This window comes from Vipera berus, assembly GCF_964194415.1.
Source record: "Vipera berus genome assembly, chromosome: 1".
NCBI lineage: Eukaryota > Metazoa > Chordata > Lepidosauria > Squamata > Viperidae > Vipera > Vipera berus.
The window spans coordinates 361,318,223-361,335,156 of NC_138202.1; the positions used below are offsets into that span (position 1 = coordinate 361,318,223).

General features: G+C 50.6%; 1 protein-coding gene across 5 annotated transcripts in view; it reads left to right on the plus strand.

The window, feature by feature from the left end:
- PHF12 (PHD finger protein 12) overlaps positions 1–11,358 on the plus strand; it is a 58,757-nt gene extending 47,399 nt beyond the window's left edge. The window contains exons 10-16 of one of the 5 annotated variants that reach the window (XM_081337825.1): positions 686–805; positions 3,561–3,707; positions 5,027–5,161; positions 5,435–5,517; positions 5,630–5,768; positions 5,874–5,983; positions 10,010–10,370. In XM_081337825.1, the coding sequence (XP_081193951.1) occupies positions 686–805; positions 3,561–3,707; positions 5,027–5,161; positions 5,435–5,517; positions 5,630–5,768; positions 5,874–5,983; positions 10,010–10,147 (872 nt within the window). In that variant the 3' untranslated portion in view covers positions 10,148–10,370. Of the gene's footprint in view, positions 1–685; positions 806–3,560; positions 3,708–5,026; positions 5,162–5,434; positions 5,518–5,629; positions 5,769–5,873; positions 5,984–10,009 lie in introns of all 5 variants that reach the window. The other 4 variants (XM_081337821.1, XM_081337823.1, XM_081337822.1 and 1 more) reach the window with 4 other exon arrangements.
- The last annotated feature ends 5,576 nt before the right edge of the window (positions 11,359–16,934 follow it).

The following is a 16,934-nucleotide window of genomic DNA, read 5'->3' on the forward strand; positions in this document are numbered from 1 at the left end:
CTGCCGTGATTTTACTTAACTTTGGCTAAAAGAGCCGTCTTAAAATGCGGCAGAACTTACAACAAATGTCTCGCTTAGCAACAGAAATTTTGGGCTCCGCTGTGGTCGTAGGTCGAGGACTACTGTAATCACAGCCGTTTCCGAGCGTTTGTTAGTTTTCATTGCACTGGCTTGGGCCTTCCAACTTGGTGACTTGTGGACTTCCAGAATTCCTCAGCCAGGCATGCTGGCTGAGGAATTGTGGGAGTTGAAGTCCACCAGTAAGGGTCTTCCAACTTGGCCCTTTGATGACTTGTGGACTTCAACTCCCAGAATTCCTCAGCCAGGCATGCTGGCTGTGGAATTCTGGGAGTTGAAGTCCACAAGCAGGGGTCTTCCAACTTGGCCCTTTGATGACTTGTGGACTTCCAGAATTCCTCAGCCAGGCATGCTGGCTGAGGAATTGTGGGAGTTGAAGTCCACCAGTAAGGGTCTTCCAACTTGGCCCTTTGATGACTTGTGGACTTCAAGTCCCAGAATTCCTCAGCCAGGCACGCTGGCTGAGGAATTCTGGGACTTGAAGTCCACAAGTCATCAAAGGGCCAAGTTGGAAGACCCCTGTTATAAAGGGATTTAGCAGTCTGTCCAGATCTGGGAGATGTAACCCTAACCTGACCTGACCTCTTTGCTTTTCTCTCGTCTCCAGATGGAAAGGTCAGCCCGGGTCCCCTTCCTGGTTTAGCTACCCCTTCCTCGCTCCCTTCCAATTCTTCGGCCGCAGTGGACGTTGCAGGTCCCGTGAAGGCATTAATCGACGGCAGCGGAGGTGAGGGTCCTTCGCGAAGGTCTCGTTTCCCCAGGAGGGCAAATGCTTCTCCGATGGGATTCTTGCCATGGGCAGAACGTCTGTGGAGATTCTCCCTCACCCAGGTCAGGATCGTCCCAAAGGCGCTTTTTTTTTCAGGAGGCAACTGGACTTTCTTGTTTTCCTTTGAAGACCTTTCGCTTCTCATCCCAGAAGCTTCTTCAGTTCTGACTGAATGGTGGAGGATGGAGGGATTGACATTCCTTGCAGTCATCTGGTCACTCGCCCTCTTTCTGGGAGTGCTGGAGGCCACTTGGAGGTTTATCTGTATCTTCACCTGGGTCACCTGAGTGTAAAACAGGTGTGGAACCTTTTTGGAACGGCTGAAAGGCCTGTGTTGTAAACAGGAGATGGGTGGTGTTGTATTTCCCCCCCCCCCTCTGTTGAGGGAAGGCTGTTCAGTTTTGACCCAGATGGCCTCTTGGACCCCCTTTCAAACCGGCGGTCCTGTCTGTCCAAAATGTGGACTTTGCTGCCTTCGAAAGAGGGGCCTTGGTCTTTCAAATGCGGAGGGGCTGCTGACGGCGACTCTTAAGGCCACTCTGGAAGACAGCAAAGTCCACATTTTGGACCGACGGGACCGCTGGCTCGAACAGTTCTCTGGGCCTTGTCGAACAAAATGAAATTCAGGGTAGAGAAATGTCAAGTCCTACACTTAGGCAAGAGAAGCCCAAAAGGACACACATGGATTGGGCAAAACCAGCCACAATAGCAGCAACGGATGGAAACTCATCAAGGAGAGAAGCAACCTGGAACTAAGGAGAAACTTCCTGACAGTTAGAACAATTAACCAGTGGAACAACCTGCCTCCAGAGGTGGTGAATGCTCCAACACTGGAAGTTTTTAAGAAGAGACTGGACAGCCATTTGTCCAAAATGGTATAGGGTTTCCTGCCTGAGCAGGGGGTTGGACTAGATGACCTCCAAGGTCCCTTCCAGCTCTATTCCTATTCCATTCCGTTCTATTCTATTCTCCAAAGCGCCTGAAGGCAGGACAAGAAGCAACGGATGGAAACTCGTCAAGGAGAGAAGCAACCTGGAACTAAGGAGAAACTTCCTGACAGTGAGAACAATTAACCAGTGGAACAACCTGCCTCCAGAGGTGGTGAATGCTCCAACACTTGAAGTTTTTAAGAAGAGACTGGACAGCCATTTGTCCGAAATGGTATAGGGTTTCCTGCCTGAGCAGGGGGTTGGACTAGATGACCTCCAAGGTCCCTTCCAACTTATTATTATTATTATATAAAACTTTTATTGATAAAACATGAAACTCAGTCAACTGAACACTCAAATTGACTGGCACTAATGGTTGACACTGGTTGTTGTTATCATCATCATCATCATCATCATTATTATTATTATTATTAACAACTGTGAGAGGGATCTTGGCGTCTTAGTGGACAGTCCATTAAACATGAGCCAGCCGTGTGCAGTGGCAGCCAGAAAAGCCAACGCAATCCTAAGATGCATTAACAGAGGGAGTCAGTCAAGACCGCGTGAGGCACTAATTTGTTGTTGTTGTTGTTGTTGTTAGTTGCGAAGTCGTGTCCGACCCATTGCGACCCTATGGACAATGTTCCTCCAGGCCTTCCTGTCCTCTACCATCTTTTGGAGTCCATCTAAGCTCACACTAGGCACTAATACCACTCTACAAAGCCTTAGTAAGACCCCAGCTAGAATACTGGAAGCAGTTTTGGTCACCCACACTACAAAAAAAGTGTTGAGACTCTTAGAAAGAGTGCAGAGAAGAGCAAGAAAGAGGATCAGGGGACTGGAGGCGAAAACATATAAGGAATGGCTGCTGGAAATGGGAATGTCTAGTTTAATGAAGAGAAGGGCGAGGGGGGACACGATAGCAGCCTTCCAGTATTTGAGGAGTGGTCACAGAGAGGAAGGGGGTCCACCTTTTTTCCAAAGCACCCGAAGGCCAGACAGGGAATAACGGACAGAAAAAGATCAAGAAGAGATTCAACCTGGAAATAAGGAGAAATTTCCTGACAGTGAGAACAAGCAATCAGTAGAAGAGTTTTGTCTACAGATGTTGTGGGAGTTTCATCAACCGGAGGCTTTCAAGAAGAGACTGGACTTCCGTCTTGTCAGACATGGTGTAGGGTCTCCTACTTGGGCAGGGGGTTGGACTAGATGACCAAAAGATCCTTCCCAACTCTTTGTTACTCTGGTTCCGGCCTACCCCACGGTCCTTTCAGCATTTCCTAGAAGGCTCCACACCCATTTGCACCCCTCTGATGACCCTGAGGACACAGGTGTAAACCTCCCCAGAGGCCTCAAGGACTCTCCAAAAGGAAGCCAGAAGGACCGGCTGTCTGCAAGGAGTATAAATCCTCCCGTTCTCCCGCCCTCCAGCCAGAGCTGAAGAAGCTTCTGGGAGGAGAAGGGAAACGTCTTCAGAGAAAAGCAAAGTCCAGTTATGTCCTGGAAAAGCACCTTTAGGGCTTGCGGTGGGCACTGCACGGAGACACGAACGCGTCGATGGCTGGCCGAGGGAACGGACCCATTCTCAAGCTTTCTCGTGTGCTCCAAACAGCCAGCCGGCCCACCTCTTGGTTTCTTCCTGTAACCCGTTGGGGGGTTGGGGGGGGGAGACGTGCAGTCCTTTGGGGCTTTCTTCGGAGGCTGCTTGCGGCTCCTTGGGGTTGGCTGGCTCCTTGGCCCGGCCCAGGCTCTCCGCTTGATCGGCCCCCTTGCCTTTTTGTTAGCAGAGATTGAGATCGGGATGCTGGATGAGAAACTGATCAAGTTCCTGGCCTTGCAGAGAATACACCAGCTCTTCGCCTCCAAATCTCAGCCTGCAGCCGACCGCGTGGGAAGCCCCCCGCCCACTTCTGCCAGCAGCCCTGCCGAAGGTAGTCTGGGCCGCCATAATCCCGGCCTTCCAACTGGGGGGCGGGGGGTGTTGTGTTGAAAAGAGAATGGGGGGCTTGGCGTCCTCTTGCATGTGCCCCGTTTCTTCTCTCTCTCTCTTTCTCCTTCTCTCTCTCTCTCCTTCTCGTGTTTTTCTCCCTCTCTTTCTCCTTCTCTCTCTGTCTCTCTCTCTCTCTCTCTCTGTGTCTCTCTCCTTCTCTCTTGTGTTTTTCTCCCTCTTTCTCCCTCTCCCTCTGTGTGTGTCTTTCTCTTTCTCTCCCTTTCTCTCTCTCTCTCCCTCTCTCATTTTTTTCTCCCTTTCTCCTTCTCTTTCTCCCTCTCTCTCTCTCTCTCTCTCTCGTTCTCTCTTTCTCTCTTGTGTTTTTCTCCTCCTCTCTCCCTCTCTCTCTGTCTTTCCCTCTCCCTCTGTGTGTCCCTTTCTCTCTCTCTCACTCGTGTTTTTCTCCCTCTTTCTCCCTCTCTTTGTTTCTCTCTCTTTCCCCCTCTCTCTTTCTCTCTCTTTTCTCTCTCATTCCCCCTCTCTCTCTCCCCCCTCTCTCTTTCTTTCTCCCTTTTTCTCCCTCTGTGTCTTTCTCTCTCTCTCCTTCTCTCTTTTTCTCTCTCTCCCTCTCTCTCCCCCCCCCCCACTCAACCCTTCGGTCTCCAAGTGTTGCCCTCTCCAAGTGCCAAATCCCGAGAGCCTGCTAGGTGCCCACTCCTGCTCAGAGTAGATACAGTGGTACCTTGATCCTCATCGTTAATCCGCGATCGGTTGCAGGAGGCACAATGAGCACCAAAAACCATGAGCACCAAACAAATTTTTCCCCATGAGGGAGGTAGCGAGTCAGCAGGCAGCCAACACCGACACGTTCTAGCTCGTGCGTTGAGTATCAAACAAACAACGAGCGGCGGGACAAAAACGTCCTCGTCCAAATGCGTCGAGTACCAAATTCGATAAGTTTCGAAGCGGCTGAGTACCGCGGTACCGCCGTAATCTGAATTAAAGCATCAGCGACAGGTGCCGGACTGTCCGTGCAGCCTGGGCCCGGCTGCTCTGCCCTTGGACACCCCCTTCTTTCTGACCGTTCTACCATCGCCCTGGCACCCTTGCCCTGAGCAGTCTAGCTGGGCAAAGCCCGCTCTTTCCAGCAGGGAAGCTCGGCCGAGCTTTTCCCTGGAGTTGAGAGGGTTAAAAAAGGGGGGGCTCCTTTTTCCCTGGGGAGGGATCTCGTAGGAAAGTGGAGCCCGCCGCAGTTCTTCTCAGCGGCGTTCAGAGAGAGAGGCGTATGGCAACTGAGCAATCCCGTCTCTGGCACGGCAGGCGCTTGGCACCCAGGGCATCTTTCTGCCTTTCCAGGACGGAGGAAGGAGGTGCAGGCCCGGGCGGTCTTCTACCCACTGCTGGGCTCGGGCAGCGCGGTGAACATGTGCTACCGGACCCTCTACATCGGGACAGGCAAGGAAGGGCTGGTCCTCTGCGTGGCTGGCAGGTGTGGGTGGTCGGCGGCGGTGGGGAAGGAGCGCCTCCGCTCTTTCGCTGCCCCTCGGGGTGCGTTCCTGGGTCTCCCTCTGGCCCCCTCGCTGGGAAAGCCGCCCTCCAGGCGGCGGCCAATACATGATTTACGAACAAGAAATGCGGAGGTGAGCAACCCAAGGCCTGACCCGGTAGTGGGGACCCCCGGATTGCGGTTCTGAGACCCTCTCCCCCCTTTCCTCTTCCGTTCGACAGGAGCAGACATGGACGTGTGCCTTACAAACTACGGTCACTGCAACTACGTCTCGGGCAAACACGCCTGCATCTTCTACGATGAGGTGAGAGCCGGAAGGCGAGCGCCCAGGGCTTTCCGCTCCTCTGGCTGTTTCCCTCCCCCTCCCCCCCCCCGGCAACCTGGGCCGTTTGGTGACAACGGTGTTTCTTCCCCAGAACACCAAACATTACGAACTGCTGAACTACAGCGAGCACGGCACCACAGTGGACAACGTCTTGTACTCCTGCGACTTCTCCGAGAAGGCAGCGTTCATCCCGCCCAGCAGCATGGTCGCCAAAGTGCAGAGCGTGATCAGTAAGTTCTCCCGGGCTGCCACACGCGCGCACGCGCACGCACGAACACACACACACACACACACATTTGCCCAAAGGGTTATCCTGGAATCCTTTTACTTCTTAGGATCTGATGCTGGCTTGCTCGGAGTGGTGGGTGGCCTGCAAAACAGAAACACTTTTCAACGTGGCCCCTGCATCGGTGGCCGCATGGCTCATTGGGAACGACACCGACGTGTGAGCTTGCCCCCCCCTTTTAAGTGTCAGTGTACGTCGTCCTCTACTTACCACCACGGTTGAGGAGGGGGAGGATTAGGGATGTTTGCTGCCTTGGGTTACAGGGAGTCCTCGACTTACAACCATGGTTGAGGAGAGGGACGGAGGATTAGGGATGGTTGCTGCCTTGAGTTACAGGGAGTCCTCGACTTAACGACCACGGTTGACAGGGAAGGAGGATTAGGAATGTTTGCTCAGTCACAGAGAGTCCTTGACTTATGACCCCAGTTGAGCCCAACATGTCTGTGGCTTAAGCAAGCCAGTTGTTAAGTGAGTTTCCTCCATTTTATGACCTTTCTCACCGCAGCTGTTTAGTGAATCCCTGCAGCGGTTAAGTTAGTCGCACGGTTGTTAAGTGAATCCGACTTCCCCATTGGCTTTGCTTGTTGGACGGTCGCAAAAGGGGATCACGTGACCCCAGGGACTTTGCGATCGTCATAAATGTGAGTCAGTCGCCATGCGCCTGAATTTGGATCGCGTGACCACGGGGATGCTGCGACGGTCGTAAGTGTGAAAAACGGTCCTAAGTCCCTTTTTTTCAGTGCCGTTGTAACTTCAAACGGTCGCTAAACAAATGGTTGTAAGTCGAGGACTCCCTCTGCCCGACACCTTGCTACTCCTCTTTGTGGGATGGCAGCCGTAGTTACCCAAGAACAAGTGTGGGCAGGAGGCCTTATTTGTTGGTTAATAAAATTGGCAGTCTGCACGAAGGACGCTGGGCTCCTCCTCCTGTTGTTGTTGTTGTTGTTGTTGTTGCCAAAGTGATTGATCAATCGATTGATCAAATTTGTGCACCACCCATCTCACTGTTGGCCTTCTCAGCACCCCGAATGCTTTTCTTTTTAACCCGCAAAAAGGGCTGCCTGGTCCCCAGCCTTTCTCGGTTGCCGCACCGGAGGAAAAGGGAAGGGGAAGCATTTAATGCGCACAGGCATGCAAACAGGGTCACGAGCAGACGCACAACGCAGACGGGGTGGCGCTAGTGCCCACGTGACGCTCGCTAGCCCTGCCCTGTTTTCGCCGCACACAGCCCCGTTTAGGCCGTGCGGCGCCCCGCTTAGGCCGTGCGGTGCCCCCTTTAGGTTGTGTGGCACCCTGTTTAGGTCATGCAGAATCCCATTTAAGTTGTGTGGTGCCCCGTTTAGGTTGTGTGCTGCCCCCTTTAGGTTGTGTGCTGCCCCCTTTAGGCCGTGCGGTGCCCCCTTTAGGTTGTGTGCTGCCCCCTTTAGGCCGTGTGGTGCCCCATTTAGGTTGTGTGATGCCCCACTTAGGTTGTGTGGCGCCCCCTATAGGTTGTGTGATGCCCCCTATAGGTTGTGCGGCACCCTGTGCCCCCTTTAGGCTGTGTGGCGCCCCGTTTAGGCCATGTGGCACCCCATTTAGGTTGTGCCGCACCCCTTTTAGGCCGTGCGGTGCCCCCTTTAGGTTGTGCGGTGCCCCCTTTAGGTTGTGCGGTGCCCCGCTTAGGCCGTGCAGCCGTGGTGCTGTCACAAGTGGGATTGAGTGCGTGCACCCACTGGCCAACCTGTCCCGCGGCCCGGTGGCCGGTAGGCCACGGTCCGTAGTGGGCCTCGACCCACAGGTTGGAGACCCCTGATCTGCCCCCAAATTTCCTTGGAATTGTAATGATGCAGACTGTCCAGTTTTTGGAGATTTATGACTAGAGGTCCCCCGTACCCCCCAATTAGCCCGTACCCAGAGAAGTTGGTGTCCTTAAGCCCTCCCCCCCTCCCCAGCCCTGGGGAAAAATCCATCCCATAGTCTTGGTCCTGACTCTCCCCTGTCACCCCCTCCACGAGGTTAGTCTTTTATGGGCATCTCTGGAGATACCTCTTTATGGGCATTTTTCAAACCGTCCCTGAATTTCACTTCTGCTTCCTCCTCATTCTTTCTGACACACAAATCTTCCCTTGTGAGGCTCGGAACAGTTGTGTGTGTGTGACTGTGTGTAATATGTAGGCGAGGCATCGTTGTCAAGCCAGGAATGCAAATTTCACCAACTTTATTGAATGTATTGATTTAGGAATTGCACAGAATTGCAATTGCACAGAAGGGAAAGGCTGGGTCCTCTCTTAAACCACAGAAAAGGGGAGCGGGGTGTGTGTGTCTTTAAATCCATTTCTCCATTGTTGGAGGATTCCCCAAAGATTATTAAAAAAAAATACAGATAGTCCTCAACTTACGGCCACAATTGAGCCCCAGATTTCTGTTGCTAAGATGACATATTTGCTAAGTGAATTTTGCGCCCTTTCTAGCCACCGTCGTTAAATGAATCGCTGCAGTTGCTAAGGTTAGTCACAGGGTCGTTACGTGAATCTGACTGTGATTGTCAGGAGGTCGCCAAAGGGGAATCACGTGGCTTCAGGACACAGCCACCGTCATAAATATGAGTCCGTTGCCAAGCGTCCAGATTTTGACCCCGTCGTGTGAAAAACAGCCGTAAGTTGCTTTTTTTAAGTGCCGTTGTGGTTTCGAACGGTCACTAAATGAGCAGTTGTAAGGCGAGGACTGGCTGTAGTGCAAGATTGCAGCTAATTTTGAAAGAAGATTGAGTTTGCACACAGGCAGCCCTCGGCTTACATCCGTTCATTTAGTGGAGGGGTCCCCAAACTTGCCCACTTTAAGGCTGGTGGACTTCAACTCCCAGAATTCCTCAGCCAGCTTTGCTGGCTGAGGAATTCTGGGAGTTGAAGTCCACCAGCCTTAAAGTGGGCAAGTTTGGGGACCCCTGATTTAGTGACTGTTCAAAGTTACACAACATTGAAAAAAGCGACTCGTCTTATTTTTCACGCTTATGACCGTTGCAGTGTCCCCGTGTTCATGTGATCAAAATTAGGACGCTCTGCAACTGACTCGTACTTACGACGGTTGCAGCATCCTGGGGTTCTGTGACCACCCTCTGTGGCTTTTCCCGCCAACTTCCAACAAGCAAAGATGATGGAAAGCCAGATTCCGATAACAAGTATCCCCTTAATGACAGACTCACTTAGTGACTAGCAACTGCCGTGATTCACTTAACAACTGTGGCAAAAGCGTCGTAAAATGGGGCATGATTCTCTCAACAGCCGCCTTGCTTAGCAGAGGCAGTGTTTTTTTTTTATTGTTTGGTGTTATTTTAATTTTACTTTTTAAATTTAATTCTGTTGATTTTTCTGTTTTTTATTTTATTATATAATTTTTTATCTTACATCACTTTATTTTTTATTTATTTCATTTCATTATTTTATTATATTTCATTTCACTTTACCACTTTATTATTTATTTTATTATTTTATTTCGTTTCACTTCATTTTCACTTTACTATTTTATTTCATTTCATTTCACTTAACTATTTTATTCTTTATTTTTGTTTTATTATTTTATTTTATTTCGTTTCCTTTCGCTCTACTATTTTATTATTTATTTAATTTATTTTATTATTTTATTTTATTTCGTTTCATTTCCTTTCACTTTACTATTTTATTTTATTCTTTATTTTTATTTTGTTATTTTATTTCGTTTCATTTCCTTTCACTTTACTATTTTGTTATTCTTTATTCTTTATTATTATATGTTTGCCCTGTTCACCGCCCTGAGTCCTTCGGGAGAAGGGCGGTATACAAATAAAATTATTATTATTATTATTATTATTATTATTATTATTATTATTATTATTATTATTATTATTATTATTATTATTATTATTAATTATTTTTATTATTATTTTTATTTTATTATTATTATTATTATTATTATTATTATTATTATTATTATTATTATTATTATTATTATTATTATTATTTTTATTTTATTTTATTTTATTTTATTATTTTATTTGTCAAATGTATTGGCCACCCATCTCAGCATGCGCATGAGCAATCCTGGGCTGCACTGTGGCCGTAAGACGAGGACTGCCCGCACTTAAAGGGGGTGCAAACCGGGGGGGGTGTGCTTCGGGGCACCAGCCTCTCCCCCTTGGCCTCCATCCTCTGCCTCTTCTCCCTCCAGAGCGCCACAAGAGCCGGAAGCCGCCGGAGGAAGAGCTGCCCGCTCAACCGCCCGTCGGAGAGCCCGTCGCCATGCGCGCCCAGGCCCAGGGCCAGCCCCAGCCGCCCTGCGGCTGCCGGGCCAGCAGCTCCAGCCTGATCGGGGGCAGCGGGGCGGGCTGGGAGGGCACGGCCCTCCTGCACCACGGCAGCTACATCAAGCTGGGCTGCCTGCAGTTCGTCTTCAGCATCACGGAGTTTGCGACCAAACCGCCCAAGGGGGACACCTCGGCCTTAGCCCAGGAGACGGACCTGGAGGAGAAGCTGAGCCCCAAAGGCCACCAGGCTGCGGTGCTCCGGTCCAACTCAGTGCCATAGGAGCTTTGGGGTCGACCCGTCGGGGGGGGGGGAGTCAGGGGGGGAGAAGCCCCTCCCCTCTTCTCCCCTGTACCAGAGACGCCCATTTGACACACACAACCCCCCCCCCCCCCGACCCCGTCTGTCCGCAATTTTTTTTTGTTTTTTTCCCTACCTGGGGCGGGGCGCAGACTTTGGACGCCCTTTGCATGAAATGAAGAACTTTAAATTTTTTTATGGTTTGCTCAAGTTTTAGGGGCATTTGCACATATATTTGTACTATACATTTCATTTAAAAGACAAAAAGACAAAAAAAAGAGAGAGAGAGAGAGAGAGAGAAGGGGGAAAAAAACAAAACCACAGGATACTGCCACCTGCGGAGGCTGTGCTGGGCGGAGGGGGGGGCGGCCGGGGGGTCGTGGCCCACGGCAAGCGCTCCCTCGCCGTTGTAAAATAATCAAAAACTTGTTCTATTTTGTGCCAGTGACAATAGTTTTTATATTGAAAAAAAAAGAGAGAAATACAGTTTTCATACAGCAAAATCTATACAACTATCATTGTTTTATTTAATGTAAAGACACAACTCTTCCCACCCACCCACCCCCATGCCGGTGTTTTTTTGTCCCACCCCCACCCCGTGCCCACATCCTGTGCCCCTCCCCCCCACCCCACCCCACCCCCCCGTTTTCCGATGAGAAGTATTTTGGGCGCTGTGTAAATACATCAACTGACGGCATTTTTCAATGTTTTTTAAAGCTGTGTACAGTGGTACATGTGGTATGACGTTGCCTCCGGTTGTCTTAATTGTAGCAAAGCGTTTTTTTGTCGTGATCCTGTTTTTTCTCCCTTTTGTTCCCAACGCTTTCCCCGTCCACCCTACCCCCTACCCCACCCCACCCCATCCATCCTGTTCTCTCAGCAGCTAAGTTCTAATGTACAGAAGTAATTGCAATGTTTTAGCTTTTACGGAAACTTTTTTCCTGTATTCTGTATATAAAACTAGAAAATACGGCACTCGCTGGTGTCCGCCTGTCTGTCGAGACCCCCACCCCACCCGTCAAGGGGCCACACATCACTGCCCCTCACTCCTGCAGCCCGTCGGATTGCACCCCTCGTGATGACCCTTGCCTTGCTCGTCCCCAGCTCTTGTCACGAAACCCACCCACCCACCCACCCACCCGGCATGACTTAGCGCCCAGGTGGCAGCTGCAAGCATCGCCACTACGTCTGCCCAGCAAGAGGGCCAGTAGGGCCCCCCCATCCGAGGCTGCCTCGGGGCCCCTGTTTGCACCCCGAGGTGCTACCTTAACTCCCACCGTCCCCACACCTCTGTGTATTGTCTGGACGGTGCGGCACGATGGGCAGAGCAGTCGGAGAAGAACGGCCAAGTGGTTCCCCTTCGATCTTGGAAAAGTTTCCTCCACCATCCAGGGGGCACGAAGTCTGCATTAGGGCCAGGGGATCCCCGACTTACAACTGCTGAGGGACGGTTCAAAGTTACAAGAGCACTGGGGGGGGGAAAAGTCAGTTTCCGCACACGGGATTGTGGCGGCATCGCGTGACTCAAAATTCGGACGCTCGGGGACTGTCTTGCATTTGCGACGGGCGCTGTGTCCCGGTGTCATGTGACACCCCCCCCCCTTTTGCAACCTTCTGGCCAGCAAACTCAATGGGGGGGAGCCTTATTCGCTTAGCAAACCTGTTGCTAACTGAACAAGTTAGTATTATGTCGTTCACTGGACAAGTGTGGTCACAAAGGCCGCTTAACAAACGTCCCACCAGCGACAAATGTTGAGGTCCATTGTGGGTCATAAGAGTTAGGACCACCTGTATTCTTTTAAGACTGCCAGTGCAGGATGGGACCCCGGGTAATCTTGCTGCTCTTGCAGCAACCGCTTGCAGCCTTCTACATGTCCACAGCATAGACTTTGTCCTTGCTCAGATCTGAATCCCCCGGTGCACGTTGTGTGTCTCACACTTTGGGGAGTGATAAGACCGAAACAATAGTTCAGGGTAGTTAAGCAGCTTGCTTGTTAGCCTGGGCCAGGGGTAGGCAACCTTGGCTCTTTTATGACTCGTGGACTTCAACTCCCAGAATTCCTGAGTCAGCTGTGGGAAAAGACACGGGAGTTTGCAGAGAGGAAGAGGAGGAGGATTGGTGCTCACTGAGCTTGGTTGTTTACTTGCAGACTTTTCATGACCCGCCTCGTGCGTGTACTGATGATGTTACCTAGTTGGGTCCTGAAACATCTTTTTAATTCAGAGTTTTTCCTGGGGGGAGACACTGCATTTTAAACCCGGTGGTTTTCCAACCTCAGCAACCTCCGATATATGGGTTCCAATTCCCAGAGGATGAAGGGCATCATCAATGCATGGACAGGGAGCTGAAGCAAATCATCATCATCATCATCATCGATAGTTGGAAGGGACCTTGAGGGTCATCTAGTCCAACCCACTGCTCAGGCAGAAAACCCTATCCAGGAGTAGGCAACCTTGGCTCTTTTATGACGTGAACTTCAACTCCCAGAATTCCTGAGCCAGCTGCTCAGGAATTCTGGGAGTTGAAGTCCACGAGTCATAAAAGAGCCAAGATTGCCTACCCCTGCCCTATACCCTTTCAGACAAATGGCTGTTCGGTCTCTTCTTAAAGACTTCTAGTGTTGGAGCATTCACAGCTTCTGGAAGCAAGGAGTTCCACTGGTTAATTGTCCTCACTGCCAGGAAATTCCTCCTTAGTTCTAGGTTGCTTCTCTCCTTGAACAGTTTCCGTCCGTTGCTTCTTGTCCTGCCTTCAGGCGCTTTGGAGAATAGCTTGACTCCCTCTTCTTTGGGGCAGCCCCTGAGATACTGGAAGACTGCTATCCTGTCCCCCCTCATCTTTCTCTTCATTAAACTAGACATTCCCAATTCCAGCAACCGTTCCTTGTATGTTTTAGCCTCCAGTTCCCTGATCCTCTTTGTTGCTCTTCTCTGCACTGTTTCCAGAATCTCATCATCTTTTTGACATCGTGGCAACCAAAACTGGATGCCGTATTCCAAGTGTGGCCTTACCAAGGCGTTGTAAAATGGTATTAACCCTTCACACGATCTTGATTCTATCCCTCTGTTAATGCAGCCTAGCACTGTGTTGGCTTTTTTTGGCAGCTGCCGCACACGGCTGGGTGCTTCCCCTGTGGCCTTTATTGACCACAGAAGATGGGACACCATAATGGCGGCTCCCTCAAGGACATGTGCATGTTCCTTTTTTGGGACCGGGAATTCAAAAGTCTCTACCTCCTCTCCGGCAAGCTGAGAGTAAGCCTGTTCCTGACAAATCTGGCCAGGAGATCTTGGTTGCAAAGATGCAACTCCAGTAGGACCCTCGTCTCTTTCTCCAGAACTAGAATCCCTCAGCCTCGTGGCAGAAATTCTGCTCCATCAACCAAGTCAAAGTCCAGCACTGCTGCAGACTGGTGCTTTGGTGGGGTTAGATATAACAATGTTTTTCTGGGAGATTAACGCTGGGCCACCAAAACTGTGTAACAAGCTGGCTGGTGAGCAAATGAATCTCTTGCCTTCACTGATGGATGTTCCCTAGTTGGGTCATGAAACGTCTGCAAGAAAACCACCAAGCTCAGAGAGCACCAAGGACCCCACAGTTGTTGTCCTCCTCCTCCTCGTCGTCCTCCTCCTCCCTTCTAGCATTGATGATGTTCTCTAGTTGGGTCATGAAACATATGCAAGAAAACCACCCAGCTCAATGAGCACCAAGGATCTCCCAATTTGAATTAGTAGGATATTTGTAGTTTAGTTTTGGCCTGTGAGATCCTTGGTGGGTCTCTGACCTGGGTTTTCTTGCAGGCATTTCATTATCAAACTAGGCAGCATCATCAATGCTAGAAGGGAGTGGGGTTTACAAAAAGGGAGAAGTGTGGGGTCCTTGGTGCCCTCTGAGCTGGGTGGTTTTCTTGCAGACGTTTCATGACCCAACTAGGGAACATCTTCAGTGCTAGAAGGGAGGAGGAGGAGGAAGAGGAGGAGGAGGACTGTGGGGTCCCGGGTGCTCTCCGAGCTTGGTGGGTTTCCTTATAAACGTTTCATGACCCAACTAGGGAACATCTTCAGTGCTAGAAGGGAGGAGGAGGAGGAGGAGGAGGAGGAAGGACTGTGGGGTCCCTGGTGCCCTCTGAGCTGGGTGGTTTTCTTGCAGACGTTTCATGATCCAACTAGGGAACATCTTCAGTGCTAGAAGGGAGGAGGAGGAGGAAGAGGAGGAGGAGGACTGTGGGGTCCCGGGTGCTCTCCGAGCTTGGTGGGTTTCCTTATAGACGTTTCATGACCCAACTAGGGAACATCATCAGTGCTAGAAGGGAGGAGGAGGAGTGTGGGGCCTTGGTGCCCTCTGAGCTGGGTGGTTTCCTTGCAGACGTTTCATGATCCAACTAGGGAACATCTTCAGTGCTAGAAGGGAGGAGGAGGAGGAGGAGGAGGAGGAAGGACTGTGGGGTCCCTGGTGCCCTCTGAGCTGGGTGGTTTTCTTGCAGACGTTTCATGATCCAACTAGGGAACATCTTCAGTGCTAGAAGGGAGGAGGAGGAGGAGGAGGAGGAGGAAGGACTGTGGGGTCCCTGGTGCCCTCTGAGCTGGGTGGTTTTCTTGCAGACGTTTCATGATCCAACTAGGGAACATCTTCAGTGCTAGAAGGGAGGAGGAGGAGGAAGAGGAGGAGGAGGACTGTGGGGTCCCGGGTGCTCTCCGAGCTTGGTGGGTTTCCTTATAAACGTTTCATGACCCAACTAGGGAACATCTTCAGTGCTAGAAGGGAGGAGGAGGAGGAGGAGGAGGAGGAAGGACTGTGGGGTCCCTGGTGCCCTCTGAGCTGGGTGGTTTTCTTGCAGACGTTTCATGATCCAACTAGGGAACATCTTCAGTGCTAGAAGGGAGGAGGAGGAGGAAGAGGAGGAGGAGGACTGTGGGGTCCCGGGTGCTCTCCGAGCTTGGTGGGTTTCCTTATAGACGTTTCATGACCCAACTAGGGAACATCATCAGTGCTAGAAGGGAGGAGGAGGAGTGTGGGGCCTTGGTGCCCTCTGAGCTGGGTGGTTTCCTTGCAGACGTTTCATGATCCAACTAGGGAACATCTTCAGTGCTAGAAGGGAGGAGGAGGAGGAGGAGGAGGAGGAAGGACTGTGGGGTCCCTGGTGCCCTCTGAGCTGGGTGGTTTTCTTGCAGACGTTTCATGATCCAACTAGGGAACATCTTCAGTGCTAGAAGGGAGGAGGAGGAGGAGGAGGAGGAGGAAGGACTGTGGGGTCCCTGGTGCCCTCTGAGCTGGGTGGTTTTCTTGCAGACGTTTCATGATCCAACTAGGGAACATCTTCAGTGCTAGAAGGGAGGAGGAGGAGGAAGAGGAGGAGGAGGACTGTGGGGTCCCGGGTGCTCTCCGAGCTTGGTGGGTTTCCTTATAGACGTTTCATGACCCAACTAGGGAACATCATCAGTGCTAGAAGGGAGGAGGAGGAGGGGGAGGAGGACTGTGGGGTCCCGGGTGCTCTCCAAGCTTGGTGGGTTTCCTTATAGACGTTTCATGACCCAACTAGGGAACATCATCAGTGCTAGAAGGGAGGAGGAGGAGTGTGGGGCCTTGGTGCCCTCTGAGCTGGGTGGTTTCCTTGCAGACGTTTCATGACCCAACTAGGGAACATCATCAGTGCTAGAAGGAAGGGGGCTTTGTGGAGAAGAGGAGGAAGATTGTGGGGTCCTTGGAGCTCTCTGAGTTTAGTTGTTTTTTACAGACGTTTCATGTCCCAACTCTTGCATATTGATAATGTTAGCTAGCTGGGTCGTGAAACATCTTTAATTCAGAGTTTTTCCCGGAGGGAGACAGTATTTCTACCCTAGTGGTTTTCAACCTGGAACTAAGGAGAAACTTCCTAACAGTGAGTACAATTAACCAGTGGGACAGCTTGCGGATAGAATAGAAATAGAAATAATAGAAACAGAAATAAATAGAAATAGATATGGAAGGGACCTTGGAGGTCTTCTAGTCCAACCCCTTACTCAAGCAGGAGACCTTATACCATTTCAGACAAATGGTTGTTCACACACTCTTCTTAAAAACCTTCACCATCTCTGAAATGGTATAGTTTCTCCTGCTTGAACAAGGGGCTGGACTAAAAGACCACCATGGTGCCTTCCAGCTCTATTCAATTCCATCCTATTGTGAAGGCAAGCTGATCCACTGGGTAATTTCCTCATTCTTAGGAAGTTTCTCCTTAGTTCCAGGTTGCTTCCCTCCTTGATTACTTTCCATCCATTGTTTCTTCTCCTGCCTTCTGATGCTTCGGAAAATAAATTGACCCCCCTCTTCTTTGTGGCAGCCCCTCAAATGCTGGAAACCTGCTATCATGTACGCCCTCTAGACTGGCCAAACCCAAGTCCCGCAGCCGTTCTTCGTATGTTTTAGTCTCCAGGCCTTTAATCATCTTAGTTGCTCTTCTCTGAACTTTTTCCAAACTCTCAACATCTTTTTTGTGATATGGTGACCAAAATTGGCTGCAGTATTCCAGGTGTGGCTTTACTAAGGCTTTATAAAGCAATACTTGGTGGAG